Below are 19,694 nucleotides of genomic sequence, written 5' to 3' on the forward strand. Positions count from 1 at the left end.
TTAATGATTAATTTCACTCTTAAATGCAATATTATAATTACGCTAACAAATGATTTGTTGAACATGTCAACTAGGTCTCAATTGTCTGATAAGTACGGTGGCTGTAGAGAGTCAAAAAGGCTCAAAACAAGACAAAACATAATTGCCCCGGAAGACAATCAAGGCTTTATGAATATTAAGAAAAAAAAACAGAAGATTGAAGGACCTGTGACAACCTACTGTTACGAGCATTACCATAAAATGTATTTACATAGTATGTCACTTCTCTGTATTAAATATGAAAAATGTTCCCAATACAGAGTGGCTCCGGCATCTAGACGAATAGTTTCAGCAAGTCACATTTTTACATAATAATCTCGTACTGAAATAGTCCCTTTCTGTTAATGTATGACTCAAGTTCTTCAAAAGATGTTCAGAAGCAGAGACCAGAGAGAAACCGAGAGGATGGGGGCAGCGGGGCGAGTTCATTGCGAGTGACGCTGCCAAGTGAACATTTCACCGGGTCAGGCTCACTGTCAACACACAACCCGTGGACCCCCCGGTGACCCCAGCGAGACCAAAGCTCAGGTTTCGGCAAGCCTCTAAAGTGGAACCATACCAAGGTGCTTTAAAGGAAAACAAGACGACTTCAATCAAATATCCACCATTAGCACTTCTAAGAGGTTGGTGCTCAGACATCTGGTCTGCCAGTTAGTTTGACTTCAGATAACCCTGATCAGGACCAACGGTACAAAAAAATGCATGGATGGAGAATTATGAAGCTTTTGCAGCAACTACTAACAACCAAAACTTCTCCGCGATAAAGCCTGATATTTTTTGCTCTTGCGTCGGATCTCGTTGGATTTGCAACGCTCCATATGAAGGCCTCAATGTTTTTTTCCCTGAAGCCGCTGTGAGGCTATGATTCACTCAACAATGTGAACAGCTGCCCTATCACAAGCGCAGACGTTCCAGCTGCGTTTCCTCCCATGACGAAACTTCAATGCGCTTCTCATAGCGACTCATCTTCTCCGCAAAAACGTTCGCAACTTCTGCGAGCCGCTAGCAATAATAAGTTATCAAAGATGAATGACGAGCAAGAGGATTTCTCTGCGCTTGTTTTTACAGTCGAAGAAGGTGACTTTGATTTGGAATTCTTCATTTCTGTTCCAAATGGTAACCCAAACTTATTGCACGAACTGATGAAGCCTTCACGAAAGAACGTCTAAGACAAACAAAGCAGCGATTGATTCAATGCTCCGAGAACCTTGGAAGAATGACGGCTCAAGAAACAACACCTTCAGATGGATCCGCATGAAAATATCTTGGTTCACATGACCAGGCGGCACTTTAAGACCTCCGCACAAATAAAAGCAAAGCCCTGCAGGTTAACCCTTGAGTACCTAATGAAACGCAAGGCTGATTTTACGCGTTCAGCACAGCATCCAGCTTGTACTTTACATCATTTGAATAATTAATTAGCCTTCTTATGGCGAGCGGAAGGGCAAACCGTGATGCGATCAAACTGCGGCAGGCTCATGCATCCCTATTGAGTGTATGTGTGTGGGAACCAGAACAGAAGTGGACAGAGGGAAAGCTAAAGAATGAGAGTGCCGGGGGGGATGGGGGTGGGGGGGTAGCTCTGCCCTTCTTCATACCTCCTGCTCTATGTACAGTGCTCATTCATCCCTGCCTGGCGTCAGCCAATCAGAGAGAGGCGGTGCCCCTCTTGGATGTTGGGCCTCCCACAAGCATGGGGCCTCCGCATGGCCATGACAAGAACCAAAAAGTCAGATTCCAACTAACTCAGAGCAGATTCAAACAAAATGAATATGCCAGACGAATCTGGCTGTCATGCGGTCGCGTTTATTTTTTCAGTTTTTGTCTCGTCAATTGTCGTAACTTTACTTCCGGTTTTATTTTGTCATTCCTTCCGTTTCAGTTCGTGTTTCCTTCCTCGGTGTTGGTTGTCTTGTCTTCCCTGATCCCGATTGTGTGCACCCGCGTAATCGATACTAATTGTCATCACCTGTGTCCCCGCCCGTTTGTGTGTATTTAGTCCGTGTCTTCCCCTTGTCTTGTGCCAGTGTGTCTAGCCTCGTCCCGACCACCAGCGATTCCTTGATGTCCGAACTCTCTGAAAGAACTCTCCTTTTTGTCTCGCCGCCGAGCGACGCTTTTGGTTGTGCCTGGGTCTCCAGCGCCTTTTTGTCTCGTTCCAGTGCGACTCCTTTTGTTGGTACTTTTTGCTACACGTTTTCCCTCGAAAGAGGCGTTTTGATTTGTACTTTTAGCCTTTTGACTCGCCACAGTGCGACGCCTTTTGTTTGTACTTTTTGCCCCGTGTTTTCCCTCGCAAGAGGCGCTTTGTTTTGTACTTTTGCTCTGAGTGCTTGCTGGAATAAATCCCAGATAGATACGACTCTGCATCCGAGTCCTTCGCCTTGTCCCCTGCCTGACAGTACACACTGGCCAGACATGGACTCGGCAGAGTCGGAGCACCTGTGCGCCACAGTGCGCTCCCATGCCTCACTGCTCGCCCAGCACCAGAGGGAGGTGGGCGACTTGGGAGAAGAGATCCGAGGACTCGCTAGGAATCAAGAAAATTTCAGAGGAGCGGTCGCCACCCAAGTAGCAAAGCTGGGTCAGCAAATGCAGGAAGTGCTCTCGCTCTTGAACGCGGGACCAGCAGCGACCTCCAGTACACCCGTCGCTTCCCCCGTTCCTTCCCTTGCAAGAGGTCCCATGACTGGCAGTGCCAGACTGGCTCCTCCAGAGCGCTACTCCGGAGAACCCGGCCTTAGCCGGGCTTTTATTACAGAATGCGAGATGAACTTTGAGAGTTCCCCAGCAGAATTCCCCACCGAGCGCTCCAAGGTGGCCTACATGGTATCCTACCTGACGGGAAGGGCCCGCACATGGGCCACCGCGGAATGGGCCAGGGATTCCATCTCCTGTCACTCTCTCCCCGCTTTCATCCAGGCCCTGCGAACGGTGTTCGATCCCATTTCCGCTGACCGAGACAAGGCTCGCCAACTCTGTCAGATAGACCAGGGACAAGACACCGTCGGAGACTACGCCATCCGGTTCCGCACGCTGGCCGCGACGAGCGGGTGGAATGCGGCGGCACTATATGACATCTTCCTCCGGGGCCTGTCAGGACCCATCCAAGATCAGCTAATCCCCTTAGATCTTCCCACCGACCTCGACGCCCTCATCGCTCTGGCTATCCGCACTGACAACCGGCTGCAAGAGTGGAGAAAGCACCGACGCAGCAACGCTCCCGCCTTCGTTCCAGTAGCCGGCCCTGACGCTCACCACTCCAGGCCGTACGGGGATCGGCAGCGCCAGGAGCCAGAACCGATGCAGTTGGGCAGAGCCAAGTTAACAGAGGAGGAGAAGTTACGGCGGCGCCGAGAGGGAAGATGCTACTACTGCGGCGAGCTCGGACACCTCCTTCTCTCCTGTCCAGTGAGGAGGACCCTGAAGGTAAGCGCCTTCTCGGCGGCTCTGTCCCCGGGGCGAGTGCTTCCCAAGGGCAGGATCACCCAGTCGGGAAGAGAGATAGAACTCGAAGTATTAATAGACTCAGGAGCAGACGAAAGCTTGATAGACTGGGCATTTGCTCGCCGGTGCGGGGTAAAGACTGAGCTACTGAACACTCCCGTGAAAGCTAAGGCACTCAATGGACAGGCACTCTTTGAGATAACTCACATAACCGAACCAGTCTCGTTGTCAATTGGCCTCCACCAGGAGAACATACGTCTACATGTCGTGACCTCACCAATGAACCCTCTCGTTCTCGGGTATCCATGGCTTCAACGCCACAACCCCGCTATAGACTGGGGATCAGGGGAAATAACGGGATGGGGGTCCGACTGTCATGATTCCTGTATCAAGTCTAACCCGCGCCCTGTGCCTTCCGCTCCAGACGCGCCAACCCCAGACTTAACCGGGGTCCCTGCGTGTTACCACCAATGGGCCGAGGTATTCAGCAAGGCCAAGGCTACCTCTCTGCCTCCCCACCGTCCGTATGATTGCGCCATTGACCTGCTGCCGGGATCAACGATACCCAAGGGGAGGCTGTATTCTCTCTCGGGACCTGAGAAGCAAGCCTTGAATGAATATATACGTAGACTCCTCCTTGCAAGCAGGGCTGATTCGACCGTCGTCGTCGCCTGCGGGGGCGGGGTTCTTTTTCGTGGGCAAGAAGGACGGCACCCTACGTCCCTGCATTGATTATAGTCCCCTCAATCAGATCACCATCAAGAATCGGTATCCGCTCCCACTGATGTCGACCGTGTTCGACCAATTACAGCAAGCCCGGGTGTTCACCAAGTTAGATCTGCGCAACGCCTACCATCTGGTGCGCATCCGGGAAGGGGACGAATGGAAGACAGGGTTCAACACGCATCGAGGACATTTTGAATACCGCGTCATGCCATTTGGCCTCACCAATGCTCCCGCTGTGTTTCAGGCCATGATAAACGATGTTTTGAGAGACTGTTTGGACCGGTTTGTGTACGTATATTTGGACGATATTTTGATTTACTCCCCAGATCTGAAGACCCATAGGGTTCACGTCGAGACGGTGTTGAAACGACTCCTGGAACACCAACTATACGTAAAGGCCGAGAAAAGTGAATTTCACAAGAGCACCGTTTCTTTTCTCGGCTTCATCGTAGCCCCGGGCAAAGTAGAGATGGACCCGGCGAAAGTAAGCGCGGTAACGGAATGGCCTACCCCTGACTCACGCAAGAAGGTGCAACAATTCCTGGGCTTTGCCAATTTTTATCGGCGATTCATTAAGGGCTTCAGTGCCACAGCGGCTCCCTTGCACGCGCTCACGTCTCCTAAAGTCCCCTTCCGCTGGTCAGCAGAGGCGGAGGCGGCCTTCCAGGAGCTAAAGAACCGTTTCAGCACCGCTCCCATCCTCACGCTCCCTGATCCGTCGCGGCAGTTTGTGGTGGAGGTGGACGCCTCCAATCAAGGAGTAGGTGCCATCCTTTCGCAGAGGGCCAAGAGCGACAACAAGCTCCATCCGTGCGCGTTCCTGTCTCGACGGCTAACGCCCGCCGAACAGAATTATGACGTGGGGGATCGCGAACTGTTGGCAGTCAAGCTGGCATTAGAAGAATGGAGACATTGGTTAGAGGGAGCACAGCAGCCTTTTTTGGTCTGGACAGACCATAAAAATTTAGAATACATTAAGTCAGCTAAGAGACTGAATTCACGCCAAGCCCGCTGGTCACTTTTTTTCAATCGTTTTAACTTCACTTTGTCCTACAGACCGGGAACCAAGAACACCAAGCCTGACGCCCTCTCCCGTGTGTTCAACTCGGACCCAGAAATTAAGAAGCCTGAGACTATCCTGCCTTCTCATTGCCTGGTTAGAGCCGTGACCTGGCCTATCGAAGGCCGGGTACAGCAGGCCAATGGTAACGAACCACCCCCTAGTGGTTGCCCTGAGAACCGACTATTTGTCCCTGCTCAATTACGATCCCAAGTCATCCATTGGGCTCACACCTCCAGACTCTCCTGCCATCCGGGCATGCGCCGAACGCTGTTCGTAATCCAGCAGCGATTCTGGTGGCCCTCCATGAGGGCAGACGTCAAGGAATACGTTGCCGCCTGTCCCGTCTGCGCCCGGAATAAGAACGCCCACGGCGCCCGCATGGGGTTGCTGCATCCCCTACCCATTCCTTCGCGCCCGTGGGCGGAGATATCTATGGACTTCGTCACCGGGCTTCCGACCTCGCATGGGCGGACCACCATACTCACAGTGGTGGATAGATTTTCAAAGATGGCTCATTTTATCGCCTTGCCCAAGCTCCCGTCCGCTAAACGAACGGCCACCGTGATGATGGACCACATATTCCGGGTTCATGGGTTCCCGAAAGACATAGTTTCCGATAGAGGGCCCCAATTCGTATCCAGGTTTTGGCGGGAGTTTTGTAAGCTCATAGGGGCAACCGTGAGTCTCACGTCAGGCTATCACCCGGAGGCAAACGGACAGACAGAACGTATTAATCAACAGTTGGAGACAAGTCTCCGCTGCCTGGTCTCCCAGAACCCCTCCTCGTGGAGCAAGAACCTCTCCTGGGTGGAGTATGCCCACAACTCCCTGCCCACCACGGCTACAGGTATGTCCCCCTTCAAGTGTGTGTTTGGCTACCAGCCCCCTGTCTTCCCTGACAGTGAGCCGGAGGTGACGGTGTCTTCGGCCCACGCCTTGGTGCGCCGCTGTCATCGCGTCTGGTCGGCGGCTCGGGCCACGCTGGTCCGACAGGGGGACCGGGTAAAGCGGATGGCTGACCGGAGGAGACGTCCGGCGCCCGTGTACCAGAGAGGTCAACGTGTCTGGCTATCCACCAAGGATCTTCCCCACCGGGGGGACTCCAGGAAACTGGCGCCTCGCTTCGTGGGTCCGTTCCCCATCGCCAAGGTCGTGCACCCGGCCGCGGTGCGTCTACGCTTGCCCAGGTCCCTTGCAGTCCACCCCACCTTTCACGTTGGGAAGGTCAAGCCGGTGGTGGACAGCCCGTTGGTGCCGGATCCGGCGCCCCCTCCGCCTCCGCGGACTGTGGACGGTGGGACGGCCTACACCGTCAAAGAACTATTGGATGTGCGCAGAAGAGGCCGGGGCTGGCAGTACCTGGTGGACTGGGAGGGTTATGGACCGGAGGAGCGGCAATGGGTGCCGCCTAGTTATATTTTGGACCCGGGACTTTTTGAGGACTTCTATGCGGCTCACCCTGGGGCTCCTGGGCCGTCTGGGATCCGGCCCTAGGGGGGGGGTTCTGTCATGCGGTCGCGTTTATTTTTTCAGTTTTTGTCTCGTCAATTGTCGTAACTTTACTTCCGGTTTTATTTTGTCATTCCTTCCGTTTCAGTTCGTGTTTCCTTCCTCGGTGTTGGTTGTCTTGTCTTCCCTGATCCCGATTGTGTGCACCCGCGTAATCGATACTAATTGTCATCACCTGTGTCCCCGCCCGTTTGTGTGTATTTAGTCCGTGTCTTCCCCTTGTCTTGTGCCAGTGTGTCTAGCCTCGTCCCGACCACCAGCGATTCCTTGATGTCCGAACTCTCTGAAAGAACTCTCCTTTTTGTCTCGCCGCCGAGCGACGCTTTTGGTTGTGCCTGGGTCTCCAGCGCCTTTTTGTCTCGTTCCAGTGCGACTCCTTTTGTTGGTACTTTTTGCTACACGTTTTCCCTCGAAAGAGGCGTTTTGATTTGTACTTTTAGCCTTTTGACTCGCCACAGTGCGACGCCTTTTGTTTGTACTTTTTGCCCCGTGTTTTCCCTCGCAAGAGGCGCTTTGTTTTGTACTTTTGCTCTGAGTGCTTGCTGGAATAAATCCCAGATAGATACGACTCTGCATCCGAGTCCTTCGCCTTGTCCCCTGCCTGACACTGGCATTTTTTTTTAATAAATCGCCCCAAAGGTGTTAAGAGCCTACACGAGGAAAGTGGAAGCAACAGGCGGAAAGATAAGCAAAAACATATGGGCAGAGATTTCGAAAGGTCTAAGGCAGTTCTCTCCTCCTTGTCCCTGCTCACCGAGGTGACATGCACGGACTTAATAATGCCTCCGTGCATCTCACGCCGGAATGATAAATGAGACTGTGGCGTGACACCGGGGGAACACGTAGCGGTGACGGATCAACATTTCCACTATTATTCACGCTCTCGCATCTGCATGCGCGTGACCACCTCCAGCTGAGCTCCTCCTGTACAAATAACCCATTCCCAAGTCATTACTTTATATCAGGTCCTGTCAATGCTAATTTATGTGCCTTATTCCGCTGGAAAAAAGTAATTCCTTTGCAGCTAAATGTGTATATGTGAATGTCAGGCTATGGTTCTGGCACCAATTGGATTGTCTGCTCGGTGAATTCTTGTGAGATACAATCGAGAAGAAGTTACTTTATTTCAATGAGCTCATTCTTATGATATCCTTGGACATAATTTGATGTGTAGGGGAAAACAATGGTACTCACGAAGATATTCACTGACATTTTACTATAGGTACCGTTCCGCAAAGAGAGAGAGAACTATAAAATCAGGTTTTTAAGTAAGACCCGGCGGCACAGTCAAAATAAAAACCACCATTGTGTATAATACGGTAAAGCTTAGCTGCCTCATCACACCCACTTATATCACTTGATTCAAATGCCTCAACAAAATTATCAATTCGAGAAGAAGTTACTTTATTTCAATGAGCTCATTCTTATGATATCCTTGGACATAATTTGATGTGTAGGGGAAAACAATGGTACTCACGAAGATATTCACTGACATTTTACTATAGGTACCGTTCCGCAAAGAGAGAGAGAACTATAAAATCAGGTTTTTAAGTAAGACCCGGCGGCACAGTCAAAATAAAAACCACCATTGTGTATAATACGGTAAAGCTTAGCTGCCTCATCACACCCACTTATATCACTTGATTCAAATGCCTCAACAAAATTATCAATTCCAATCACTCCACATACAAGCGCGACAAAGCAATTGAAGGCAGGTGAGTGCGGGTGATAAATGTAAATACCGCACTTATCTTACATACTGAAGAAGAGTGCTAGCGGGTGGGAAAAAGCATTACATGGGTAAATACCTTTTGACCTTGATCATAGGCAACAATGTCAGCTCCTATATGAAGACGACTGAGTGGTGCGTGCCGTGCTGTAAACACGACTCCATAACAACATACAAAAGCCTACTTCTATAGAAAACCCTAGGAGTAGAAACATATATTTTACTTGAACCGAGGCGGGTGTTTTGAGAACCTTTGCTCAAAAAATCCCCTCTCAGAATATGAGGTCTGTATCTCATGTTGTGTTAATTGCAGTTTGTTTTAGTTTTCCTTCTTTGGGAGGTTTAAACTGTGAGCCATGAGATCCATTTAGTTGCTGATCATCCCAGAATTATATTTTGTCATCAATAGACTGTGATTGTGATGGACAACACTGTAGTACATATAGTTAGCTTAGCACGTCTGCTTCAGAGTTCTGCTTCACGGTTCAAAATGTGCCTATGTTGAATCCATAACTTTTCTCCAGGTCTTTCAAAAACATGAATGTTAAGTTTATTGAAGAATCTAAATTGTCCATAAATGTGAATGAATAAGCTGAACTCTCCCTGCTAAGTCGGCTATGATAAGCTTCAGTTCAACCACGACGCTAACGAGGACGAGCGCAAAAGAAAATGAGTGTCTGATGGATGAGGTGAACTCATTTTATACAACTTTGAAAGAAAACCACTGCAATATGAAACACAGATATAAATCAATCACACAAATTAGATTACATTAACACTCGGATATGCAGCGTCACGGCATTGAAACGTTTCTACAAAACGAGTTAAGCATTGTTCTTCTTTCTGCTATTTCTTCAATAACCCCAACCAAGCTAAAGAACTGTGAGACCACGGGAGACAAAATCATAAAAAAAGAGACGTGTCTCTTAGCTGCCACGTGAGTCGGATCACAGCGGCGGGGAGGCATTCGTGAAATATGACCTCACTCAAACTCTAAGAGAAGCACTTGAAAGAAGACCTCAGTTCTACTAAGTATGACCATCACGTCATTGAAATGAGGCCAGCCGTGCCTTCAAATAAGAACCCACATGGATGAAAAACAATTAATTATTGAACTTTAATACATCCAGGTAAGGCAATTGAGATATTCAAGAAATAAAATGAATCCAAATATGCACCACACAAGCACGTCCAAATGGAAACCAGCCAAAGGCACCTTTAAATAATACATACCCCCATTTAAAATGGACTCTCAAGGGACGAAATCAAAATGCAGTGACAAATCACAGCTGATGCCCCCTCACTTACACAAAATGCAGCCACACACGCTTTAGTATACACACACACACACGCAAACATGCCTAATTTAGAATTAATGTGTCACGGCCTATTCCTCAGGCACCACTGTCCAATATACTCTTATTTAAGTCTCAGGAATAATGGAGCACATCTGACGCTACGTTTTTTTGAGGACAATAAATTGAGCTCCATGAATTTTAATCTACAGGCATAATATTTTACTTAGCTACGTGATAAAAGTAGAACATAGATACAAATCATGTCATTCGTTGAAAGAATGAATGTACTTTCATCTGCCTTTGGACACCCTGAATTGCTTTCCAGCCAATCATAGAAAATAAATACATTTTAACAGCAAATAAATGAGATTAATGTCAAATAAGTACAATCAATTGACTAATTGAACAAACCAATGATATTGGCACTGCAGTGGAGAAGTGAGTAGTGGCTTCTTTGCATGAGACAGAACAGACAATTCAGATTGCTATGAGCAGTAATTATTTTTCATTTGTGTATTTTGACCCCAAAACGGTCAGAGACCTTTTGTTTAAAAAAGAAAAAAAAAACATTTCCAATGCGATTTCCTTTTTGCATACCACAAATACAATGCAATAACTCCACATTGTCAGACCTGCATAATACCCTTACATAAAAAAACAACAACCTGTTTCCCCATCCTCTATGATATTTAAGCAAGAAAGTGGACTTTGCTCCCTGAATACTCTGCTTGGTGCAGCGTGAGGAATAAATGGTTGACTCAGTCACTCCACACCACCAACCCCCTCCTCCCACTACCGTGCTTCACATTGCACCGAGTCACTTAAGCCGCAGGAATCCCATATGGTAATTTTCCCTCCAAACTTTATAAGAATAAGGCGCCGAACTTGACAAGGTCTGACCTTGTGGACCATAGGGAAAAATAACAGTTTTGTTTTATTTATGTTTTGATCGATAAACATCAATGATATACAACAGTGTAATCCTTCCGCAGAAGAGGTAGACTGTGGTACTTTGAAAGCACAGTGGGGAGGGGGCATATTAACTGTGATGTGGAGAGGCTTCATTACAACTTGTATGAAGGCAAATTACAAAGGTGACATGGTATGCATTTTCCTCATTAAGTCAAAGAGTTTCCAAGTATCTTAATGAAGGGTGTTTGACCTTCTGCTGTCAAAACACATAAAAGATAAAGAATTACAGCACTCCGAACAGCCACTTATAACACGATGGTTGAAATCAGCTTTTCAACCATTCACACTGTCATTCAAACTAACATTTTATACTAGGTAGAAATCTGATTAGATAAAACCATGGAAATGTCTAACAACCCTAAAACAACCGTTTCCAATTGAAATAAGCCTGCTGTGGTTATTCAGGCACGCGTTGTTAAGACTGTTTTTGTGGGACCATTTATGTTTAATTGCCTACCAGATGTCATGTTGCCACCTGGAACCTGACTCTGAAGGCTGAATTTCCCAAATGTTCAACAAGATGTCTATAAAGGACACCTGAAAATGACCAAAAATGTCCCTGAAGCAGCCACATCAGACTAATATGTCGTACTTTTATGATCTTTTTTGGAGCTGACTTAGTATTTTTAGTAATGCTGTCTTTCATTGTGATATTTTTTTAAATGCCACTCTTCCACATGTAAATTTAACGAGGATAACCATGGCTAGCATAGGGTGTAAAACACACCATCGTGATTTATATGGCCTTAGAATAACAGCGACAAAGCGAGTCCGTAATAAATTTGTGCTGAGTAGTATCTGTCTATTCCGTGTGGACAGTGAGCAGGGGTCGCGAGTCAAACGCGTAATAAGCCGACCTACGGATACACTCGGCTGTCGGCGCGTCGGCCACGTCGCTCTGGCCTTGCGTGTGACGCCGCTCATGTCAAATCCTACCGGGGACGGGAGATTCATCAGCCGCTAAAATGGATTCTCAGCATGTTGTTGACAGCAGGATGGCTGTCCTGACTTGATAACAGCTCTTCGTGCTTGATTGCATTTTTATTTATGATTCTCAGTTGGGGAGGGAAGGTGGGCAAAAAAAAAATCCCAAGTTGGTTCTGATTACCGTCTGTGTGGGCGAATGTCACAGTTTGAGCATCAGTAAATGACACAAGACACATGATACAGTGCATCTCTCATACTATACACAATGAATTTGTCAACTCTTTGTCTTCGTTAGGACTGAGAGGATCTAATCATGTTCAGCACCATGGAAAGTCTGCCTTTAACAATGAATTTTTTCGATACACAGAAAGTCTTTTTTTTAGTTTCAAGATAAAGATGAAATAGGCTGTCTAACAAGCCGAACATGAGTCAACCCATCAAAAGTTTAACAATGAGCTTTTTCTATACACGGAAAGTCTTTTTTTTTAAGTCTCAAGACAAAGATTAAATAGGCTGTCTAACAAGCCGAACATGAGTCAACCCATTAAAAGTTCTCAAGAGCATGCAAAGCTCCCAGAGCCAATATCTTGTTCCTATCCTGGTGAAAATATATTTGTGTTAACTTAGCAGGGTAAAATTTGGAAGTCTTACATGAAAAAACAAGAATCCTAAATTGCCCCCCTCAAAAAAAATTTAAGCTCACATTTTAGGGTCATTTTGACAATTTACAAGAGTCAATCAAAGACATACCTGGGAGGGGTTTTAAATTCAAGCCCTGGTGACAATTTCATTCGGCAGCATGCATTAGGAAAACTTGTGTTTCATGAGTAGAAGCACACAAAAAAAATCCATCAACTCAGACCCGAAAAAACACAAGAAGTCCACAATTTTGGTTTGAAGCTGCAGTTTTAGATCAGCCTGGTTTTTGGTTGTGGCATTTTGGTAACTTGGGATCTTTAAACAATCAAGATGTTCTTTTACCAGTTACTACCGATTTTTAAGCCAGAGATGGGCAACACTAAATGGTCAATCATTTGAGTTTTGATCCTTGTTTGTATGCTAAAGATGGTGACGAAGTTTAACCATTCACCATACAACACAAAACCCACTAAATGTTTTAAAATCATTTTTGCTGCGACCGAACCAATCGCTCGGGGAGTCTGCATGATAACTACTTGAGTGAGAGGACAGTAACAGATTGCTGACACAGGCGAAATATAAAGTACCTGTACAATCAGGACATCGTATCTACGCTCAGTGACCAACGGGTCTTCTTAATTTATGTGCGCAAGTTATGCTGAACACTATAGAAAAGAATCCCGTTAGCTTAATCAACCCTTAGAAGAAGAAAAAAAGATGATGACTCCTGAGCTGTTTAATGAGATGTGAACTTTCACGCTGAAACGGTGGATTAAAGGGCTATTAACACTACGGGGGAAATTATATTTCTTTGGAAACATGACAGGAAGATACAACTGTTGCTGTGCTGCAGCTTCACTTAGTTGATGAAATGAGTCTGGCTTCTAATAACAACCGCATTGGATGGACTCCATGCTCATACATTGAAGGTCAACCGCAATCCATGACAGTTTCCCATTGAGATCAATTATATTTGACCTTTACTAAGCATTCTGTTCTTCTCATAGTTATTTTGTTAGCTTTTCTGTTCTCCTCGCCGAATACAACACTTGTGTAGTGTCCAGACATCCATTTGACCACAGCTGATCGTCACCAAATTGCAGTGAGGGCTGATTTGTTATCTTCATTGGCCAGTTTTTGCTTCTGCTCCCACAAGTAGAAGATGCAGGCTTACATGTTCATGTCTCAATTAAGCTCTGCCTCCATTAGCATGATCACAAAACGGACTTGCCATTGGAACAGCAATATATGGACTGTATGGAGTTGGTCTCTCAAACCGGTAATTAAAAAACAATAAATAGGATTTATAAAACTTTTCTGCATTCTTGATCCACAGGATATTTTTATGAAAGTTGGTCACAAATATACGGCTGTAGAAACTATTATAAAAACGTGAGAAAAATGTATCTTTAACAGAAACGTTGGTCAAATTGTACAATTTTTGAGGCACAGTAGAAACAAAGGCACAGGGGGGCCGCTTTCCTCCCTTTCATGTGTTCATAATGTGTTAAATGAAGTTGACATACTTCCCTGTGATCGTTAGAACGGACAAAACGAACTCTTTGTTTGTGGATCCAGCCGTGGCCCTTGCCCTCTAATTCGCCTCCGTCGCCTCCTCCCGCTGATTCATCTCTGTCCCAAAATCACTCCCTGAGTTCCCACACTGTTACTCAATTCCACAAAATGCACACATGGCGCAAAATTATGATCCATTCATGATTCACTGTAGGCATGGCAGTAATAAAAGCAACCTGTCACGTTGGCCCAACAAATGTGCTCAGAGGCGAGAACAGCAAGGTCTTAAGCAAAGTCCTTGAACAGGAGAGAGACAGGACGACCCTGTTGCTTGACTAGACTGCTCATTAAGAAAGTGTAACCATCACCATACCAGGTCAGTGGACCTTATTGCTGATAGCATGAGGAAATAAATCTGTAGCCAAACCTGTAAAAAGTCCTGCCCCCCTACCTAGAATTTGTGTGTGGTTCTAATTGATCTCTATCGTAAATTCTGTGTTGGCGACGACCAAAATGATCACTTTCAGAAACACTTCATGAGTGACAAAAACTTTCCTTCGAAAAAGCCTCAAAACAGGCGCAAGCATCTTGAACAGAAAGGCTAAAGTTGTTTGAACTCTCTATAAATAAGGATACCATTCCGCAACCACTTCACCACTAGATGCATCGTTGCAACTTCCAATGGCAACTCGCATTCGTCTCAACCCTACGAGACGGCCGTCTTTGTTTTCGACGGCCATCGGTTCACCGTGTTCGTGGGATGTGTGGGTAGGCTTTTCCTGCGCGTTGTTGGCCACTTACATCGGCCGCTGCAGCGTCTCTTGGTGTCAGCCCTCGGAGGGATCTTACAAAAGACTTAGCATCAAACGTTGCACAATCCTTTCTCACACACACATCCAGTGTGTGCATCTTATAAAAGCCTGGGACCAAACTGCTTTGGATGATATTAAACTGGCTGAGAAATCAACTTATACAACAGTGAAGTACACCATTAAGGGAATAATGGAAGTTCATTTTGGTCCCTAAAGCTATAATCTAATGTATGGCTACAGAATGTTTGTAGGTTCATTTCTGTTTCTGCATAGGCACGTCAATAGAGCTACAAAGGTCCCCGAATTGAAACTGAATTTTGATTAGGTCATCATCACATCCACGCCGGGACTTCAAGTCGTCTCCATGACGACGATACACAGGTCACCGAGTTTACTGCTTAAAGTGCAATTATCAACTTTCACTGACACTTGCTGTGACAGCTACGGGAACTTAGATTGCACAAAAGTGGTGTACATATTCCCGCTTTTCTGTTAAAAGAAAAGCGGACGGTGAAAATTGGCAATCATTTGTATTCCCTTCCAGGAACCATGTGCTCAATATGCCACGAGACAATAGGCGTGATGAAATTTCCAATGTGAAGACATTACCTCAAAATTCAGAGGAGAGAACAAGAAATAAAAATGCATTGAAATTGCGTATGCATCACATTTGTGGCGCCAACAAAAAAGCAAAGCAACAAAGTGGTCACTTTCAGTGGAATGGATTTTGAGTTAAGCAAGCACAAGAAGTTACCCTCTCAGATTCCACTGCAACCAGATTCACTGAGGCACCAGCTGGTGATTTAGTTAAGCAGTGGTGCAATGAAATAAAAAATGCAAAGTGCAATTGCTAGCTGTGGATGGGTCCACTGATAATACTCAGCTAATGATGTTTACAAGGTATTATAATGAGTCAGGAAGGGATTGTTTTCTGTCTAAATGTAAATTTGAATTTATTTATTTTTTAATGATGAGGACATGTTGTTATGAATGTTATGTAATCGTGTGGTCTGACTGACCTTCATTAATGGAACTTAGTGAAAAGAATGTGGCCTTTAATGATTTATATTTAAAAAGCTCTGCTGAAGACTAATGTACACAGTATTGACTGGATTCCAAAGAAAACTGAATACTTTCCAGAATGTTAGCAACTGCATGATCGTACTGCTATTGTTTTAGCGTAATTTATAATTAACGCAGAGCAGTGAAACAAAATGTAAAACGTGAATTTCATTATTTGGTCCAATGGCTGAGACCATGACTGTTTTTTTTATTAACTTAAGGGGTATGATCGTGCCTCTATATACTCCACCTAGCAACAAGTGATATAGATTCATTGAACTCAACACATCGCACTTTATGATAATCAGACATTTGGCAAATAATGAACAGTTCTTGAGGTGTCGTGGTGTTTTCACTCCAAGTTTAAATTTACTGTCAAAGAGTTTGTATTTAAATGAACAATATCTTATTTCGATGAGATTCATCATGTCTTCTTAATGAACAAAAACAGATTCTAAACAGATTATTTTGTTCAGACAATAAAAGTTTTTAGTTGTGACCTTGATGACAGTTTGGACTGCTACTCCAGTCTTCTTCAGAGCCGTCGAAGCAGTCGAAACTGTCAGCAAGGTAACAACTAAAAACTTTTATTGTTTGAACAAAAGAATCTGTTTATATTCATTACGTAGACATGATAAATCTCATCAAAATAAACAGATCTTGACAAATCTCAAACAAAAAGAAAAAAACTTTATACCCAATGTATATGACACATTGTAATTTGTCCTTACAAAAAGTATATTTTGGAGACTACTTTTTTTTACTTTTACTAAAGTACACGAGTTGAATCAGATTGTTTGGGTTTTTTTTTGGGGTCCACCTCTGCCGTACTGCACAATACTACCGTACTTTTACGTAAATGCCATTAACTTGTCATATCCTCCCAAAAGATGAAAAAAGAACAGCACTAGCACGCGAGAGTGTCCCTAAAAAAAAAAAAAAAACACTTGCGAGTGAGTCCATTTGACAAAATACAAAACTTGTCCATATCCTGTTTTGGAAGCTCGCTCGTTGTTCTTTTTGCTGTCAACTGCTGCAACTCCTGGACGGGACACAATACATGCAAGCGCGGCACAAGAGTATCGAGAGTGCTGTCCAGCATTGAGAGTATTGTCCTGCACAGTGCAAGGTGCACGAGTCACCCCGCTCTCTGTGCACCCGTACTAAAAATAAAAAAATAAAAACGTGAAAGCATGCGTATATGGATGGAAATGTTGCCTTTACCTTGCTTGGATGGAGCGCAAAAGAGCAAAAGCACACAGATGAGCCAAGGGGTGCTCTCCACCGCCATGTACAGCCTTTTAGTGAGGAGGGGGGTCCACCAGTGGGGTAGCGTGGGTGTCCTCGTCCGTGTCTACAAGCCAGGCTCGACCGTCACAGCCACATACGATGCATTTTCTTTTTGTCCACGGGTGGTCAGTCTGCTATTGTCTGCGCGGGTAGTTTTGTTTTATGGAGGGGAAAGTCTCTCACCCCACGCCAAAGCTCCCCCCCCCCTTCCCACCACCCCACTCTCACGCTTCTCTAATAGTCCCAACAACAATAACGCCGTCTTGTCCCTCGGCGAGTCAACGCCATATTACGAGCCAATGTTGAAGAGTGGCGTGTGGTGGTGGTAAGGTGGTGGTGTGCCTCTGCTTGCTGCTCCACACACGCGCGCGCGCTCAAACACATCCATGTACACACACTTCCACGATTGCACACGCACGCACCTATGCGCGTTCATTGTGCGCGTGCACGCTGCCTGACACTGATTTACTGCCTGGTTTAGTTGGACAAGGTCCACTGGCGCAAGCTGCGCATAATAATAATAATAATAATAATAATAATAATAATAATAATAATAATAATAATAATAATAATAATAATAATAATAACATATAATGTATAATAACAATAATACAGTTCCCCAAACAACATCTAAACCCCTACTAACCAAACATTTTAAGCATGCAATTCAGCCGACCAACCTCCTGACTGAGTTGGTGCACCCCATGTCTGCAAGATTACTGGTACCAACCCCACCAGCCCTTTGAACGACTTGACAAATTTGGCGTACGCCCTTGAGTCCAAACAGCGTGCTTGTCCCAATTATTTGAAGCCACGCACCCCATGAATGCCCTAACGGGGTTGACGCACCACTTCACCACCACACACGCTAAAATGGGTACTTTTGCCTGTCTTTTCCAAATATTTTAGTGACACCCCTTGAATAGCCCGACAAATCAGCCACATGGTCTCCTTGCACACGTAAACTCTAAAAAAGTCTGCTTTTCCAAAACATTTCAAGCCATTCACCACCTTTAACTTCCCAAAAGAGGTGGTGCGCTGCCTCTTCCTCATACACACACTATAAAAGGGTCATTTTCACAAACTTTTCAAGCCACGCCCATTTCAAGAACCAGATGGTTGACATGATCCCCTGCCTTTCTCAAAGGATTTAAGATGAGTACCCCTTCAACATCTCGACACAGTTGGCGCACCCAATTAAGACACACGCACGCACACACACACGATCAAAAGAGGTGCCTTTCCAAACTCTTCCAGCCACGCACCCACCCACTTCAACCTCCTGTTGGTGCAACCACTTTCCCTCACACGCATCATTATAAAAAAATGCATTTCCCAAAACTTTTAAGGCAACCACCCTCTTCAACAGAGATGGTGCACACCTCTCCTCACACGCAGCATAAAAAAAATGGGTCTTTCCCAGCCTTTATCAAAAAAAATCTTACAAGATTGGGCAGAAGGCGGAAGGGGAGGGGCGGGGAGCCTGGTGGTGTGCATCCCAATCAATCAGTCAATCAGAGTACTGAGGGCTTCACTGACTCGTACATGCAAACACATCGCGGGCAGCCAGCTGGAGCTCTGCCTGGCCGCCTGCCTTTCACACAAAGACATCCTCCACGAGGGAACAAAGTGATGAAGAGCCAGCGTATGCATACACTACCCCTGCTGCTCTCCGAATTCAAGTATAGAAAATTGCCTCGAATGCAGCATGACAGTCAAGGCAACACAAAGCACATATGTGCTGCCGCACAAATCCCATCGCTCGTCTTTTAACTGTAAGCAAAGACACGATGATTAAAGGCTTTAATGGAGACGCTCCCTTTAGAAATATAACGCACGTCTCCCCACGCGGATGCGAGATTGATTTGGTCTGAAGAAATGAAATGAGATGCGGTCATTTCCCAGGTGGATGATTAAAGCAAATGTGAATTATGGCATGGCCGTGTCCCATGTGATTGTGGTCAAACTGTAATTTCCTCTCTTTTACTTTCAAAGGGGAGTAAATGGATTTGTGCCATGTGCACACAAAAAAAAAAAAAAAAAAAATCCAGTGTGTTTTGGCCACACCATCTTTTTTTAACACACATCCAAAAAAAAGTATCTAGCCCATTCCCCAAATACTCAAGCCCCGCCCCCTTTAACATTCTGATAAAGTTGGCGCACCACATCTAGCTAACAAAAACCCAACCTCTCCACTCTGACAGCTTTTCCGAAACGATTTTAACGACCATTAAACATCCATCCTCAGAGTTGAACTTCATCTTGACTCATATGTCATTCAAATATTATGCAATTGCTCTCTTGCTGTGACTCCACTAATGGAAAAGAGAGCCCTCAGTGGACTTCGTAGACTCCGGGTGGCCAGGGCATGACATATTTAGAAGTACACGCTGGCTTAATTGTGATATCTGCGGATCTCACAGAGACCAATTAGCAGAGCAAACTTTTGAGTGGTTCCTCTTGGCAGCTTAAAGCAGCGGGTTGAGTGTCTCGAATGCAAGCCAGAAAATATCCACTGATGCTTCTTTAATGCAGCAATATAATACCTTGGCTTGTTTTCCTGTGTGATCATTCCGTAAATCTCTCTCTCTCTCTCTCCATCCATCCATCCATCCATCCATCCATCCATCCATCCATCCATCCATCCATCCATCCATCCATCCATC

General features: G+C 45.6%; 1 protein-coding gene across 3 annotated transcripts in view; it reads right to left on the reverse strand.

Moving 5' to 3' along the window:
* Positions 1 to 17,443, reverse strand: part of igdcc4 (immunoglobulin superfamily, DCC subclass, member 4) — a 41,554-nt gene extending 24,111 nt beyond the window's left edge. For 2 of the 3 annotated variants that reach the window (XM_068650510.1, XM_068650509.1), the window contains exon 1: positions 16,963 to 17,443. In XM_068650510.1, coding sequence (XP_068506611.1) covers positions 16,963 to 17,029 — 67 coding nt within the window. In that variant the 5' untranslated portion in view covers positions 17,030 to 17,443. The remainder of the gene's footprint in view (positions 1 to 16,962) is intronic. The other variant, XM_049717321.2, reaches the window with a different exon arrangement.
* Between the last annotated feature and the right edge of the window lie 2,251 nt (positions 17,444 to 19,694).

Source organism: Syngnathus scovelli, chromosome 4 (assembly GCF_024217435.2).
Source record: "Syngnathus scovelli strain Florida chromosome 4, RoL_Ssco_1.2, whole genome shotgun sequence".
Classification (NCBI taxonomy): Eukaryota; Metazoa; Chordata; class Actinopteri; order Syngnathiformes; family Syngnathidae; genus Syngnathus; species Syngnathus scovelli.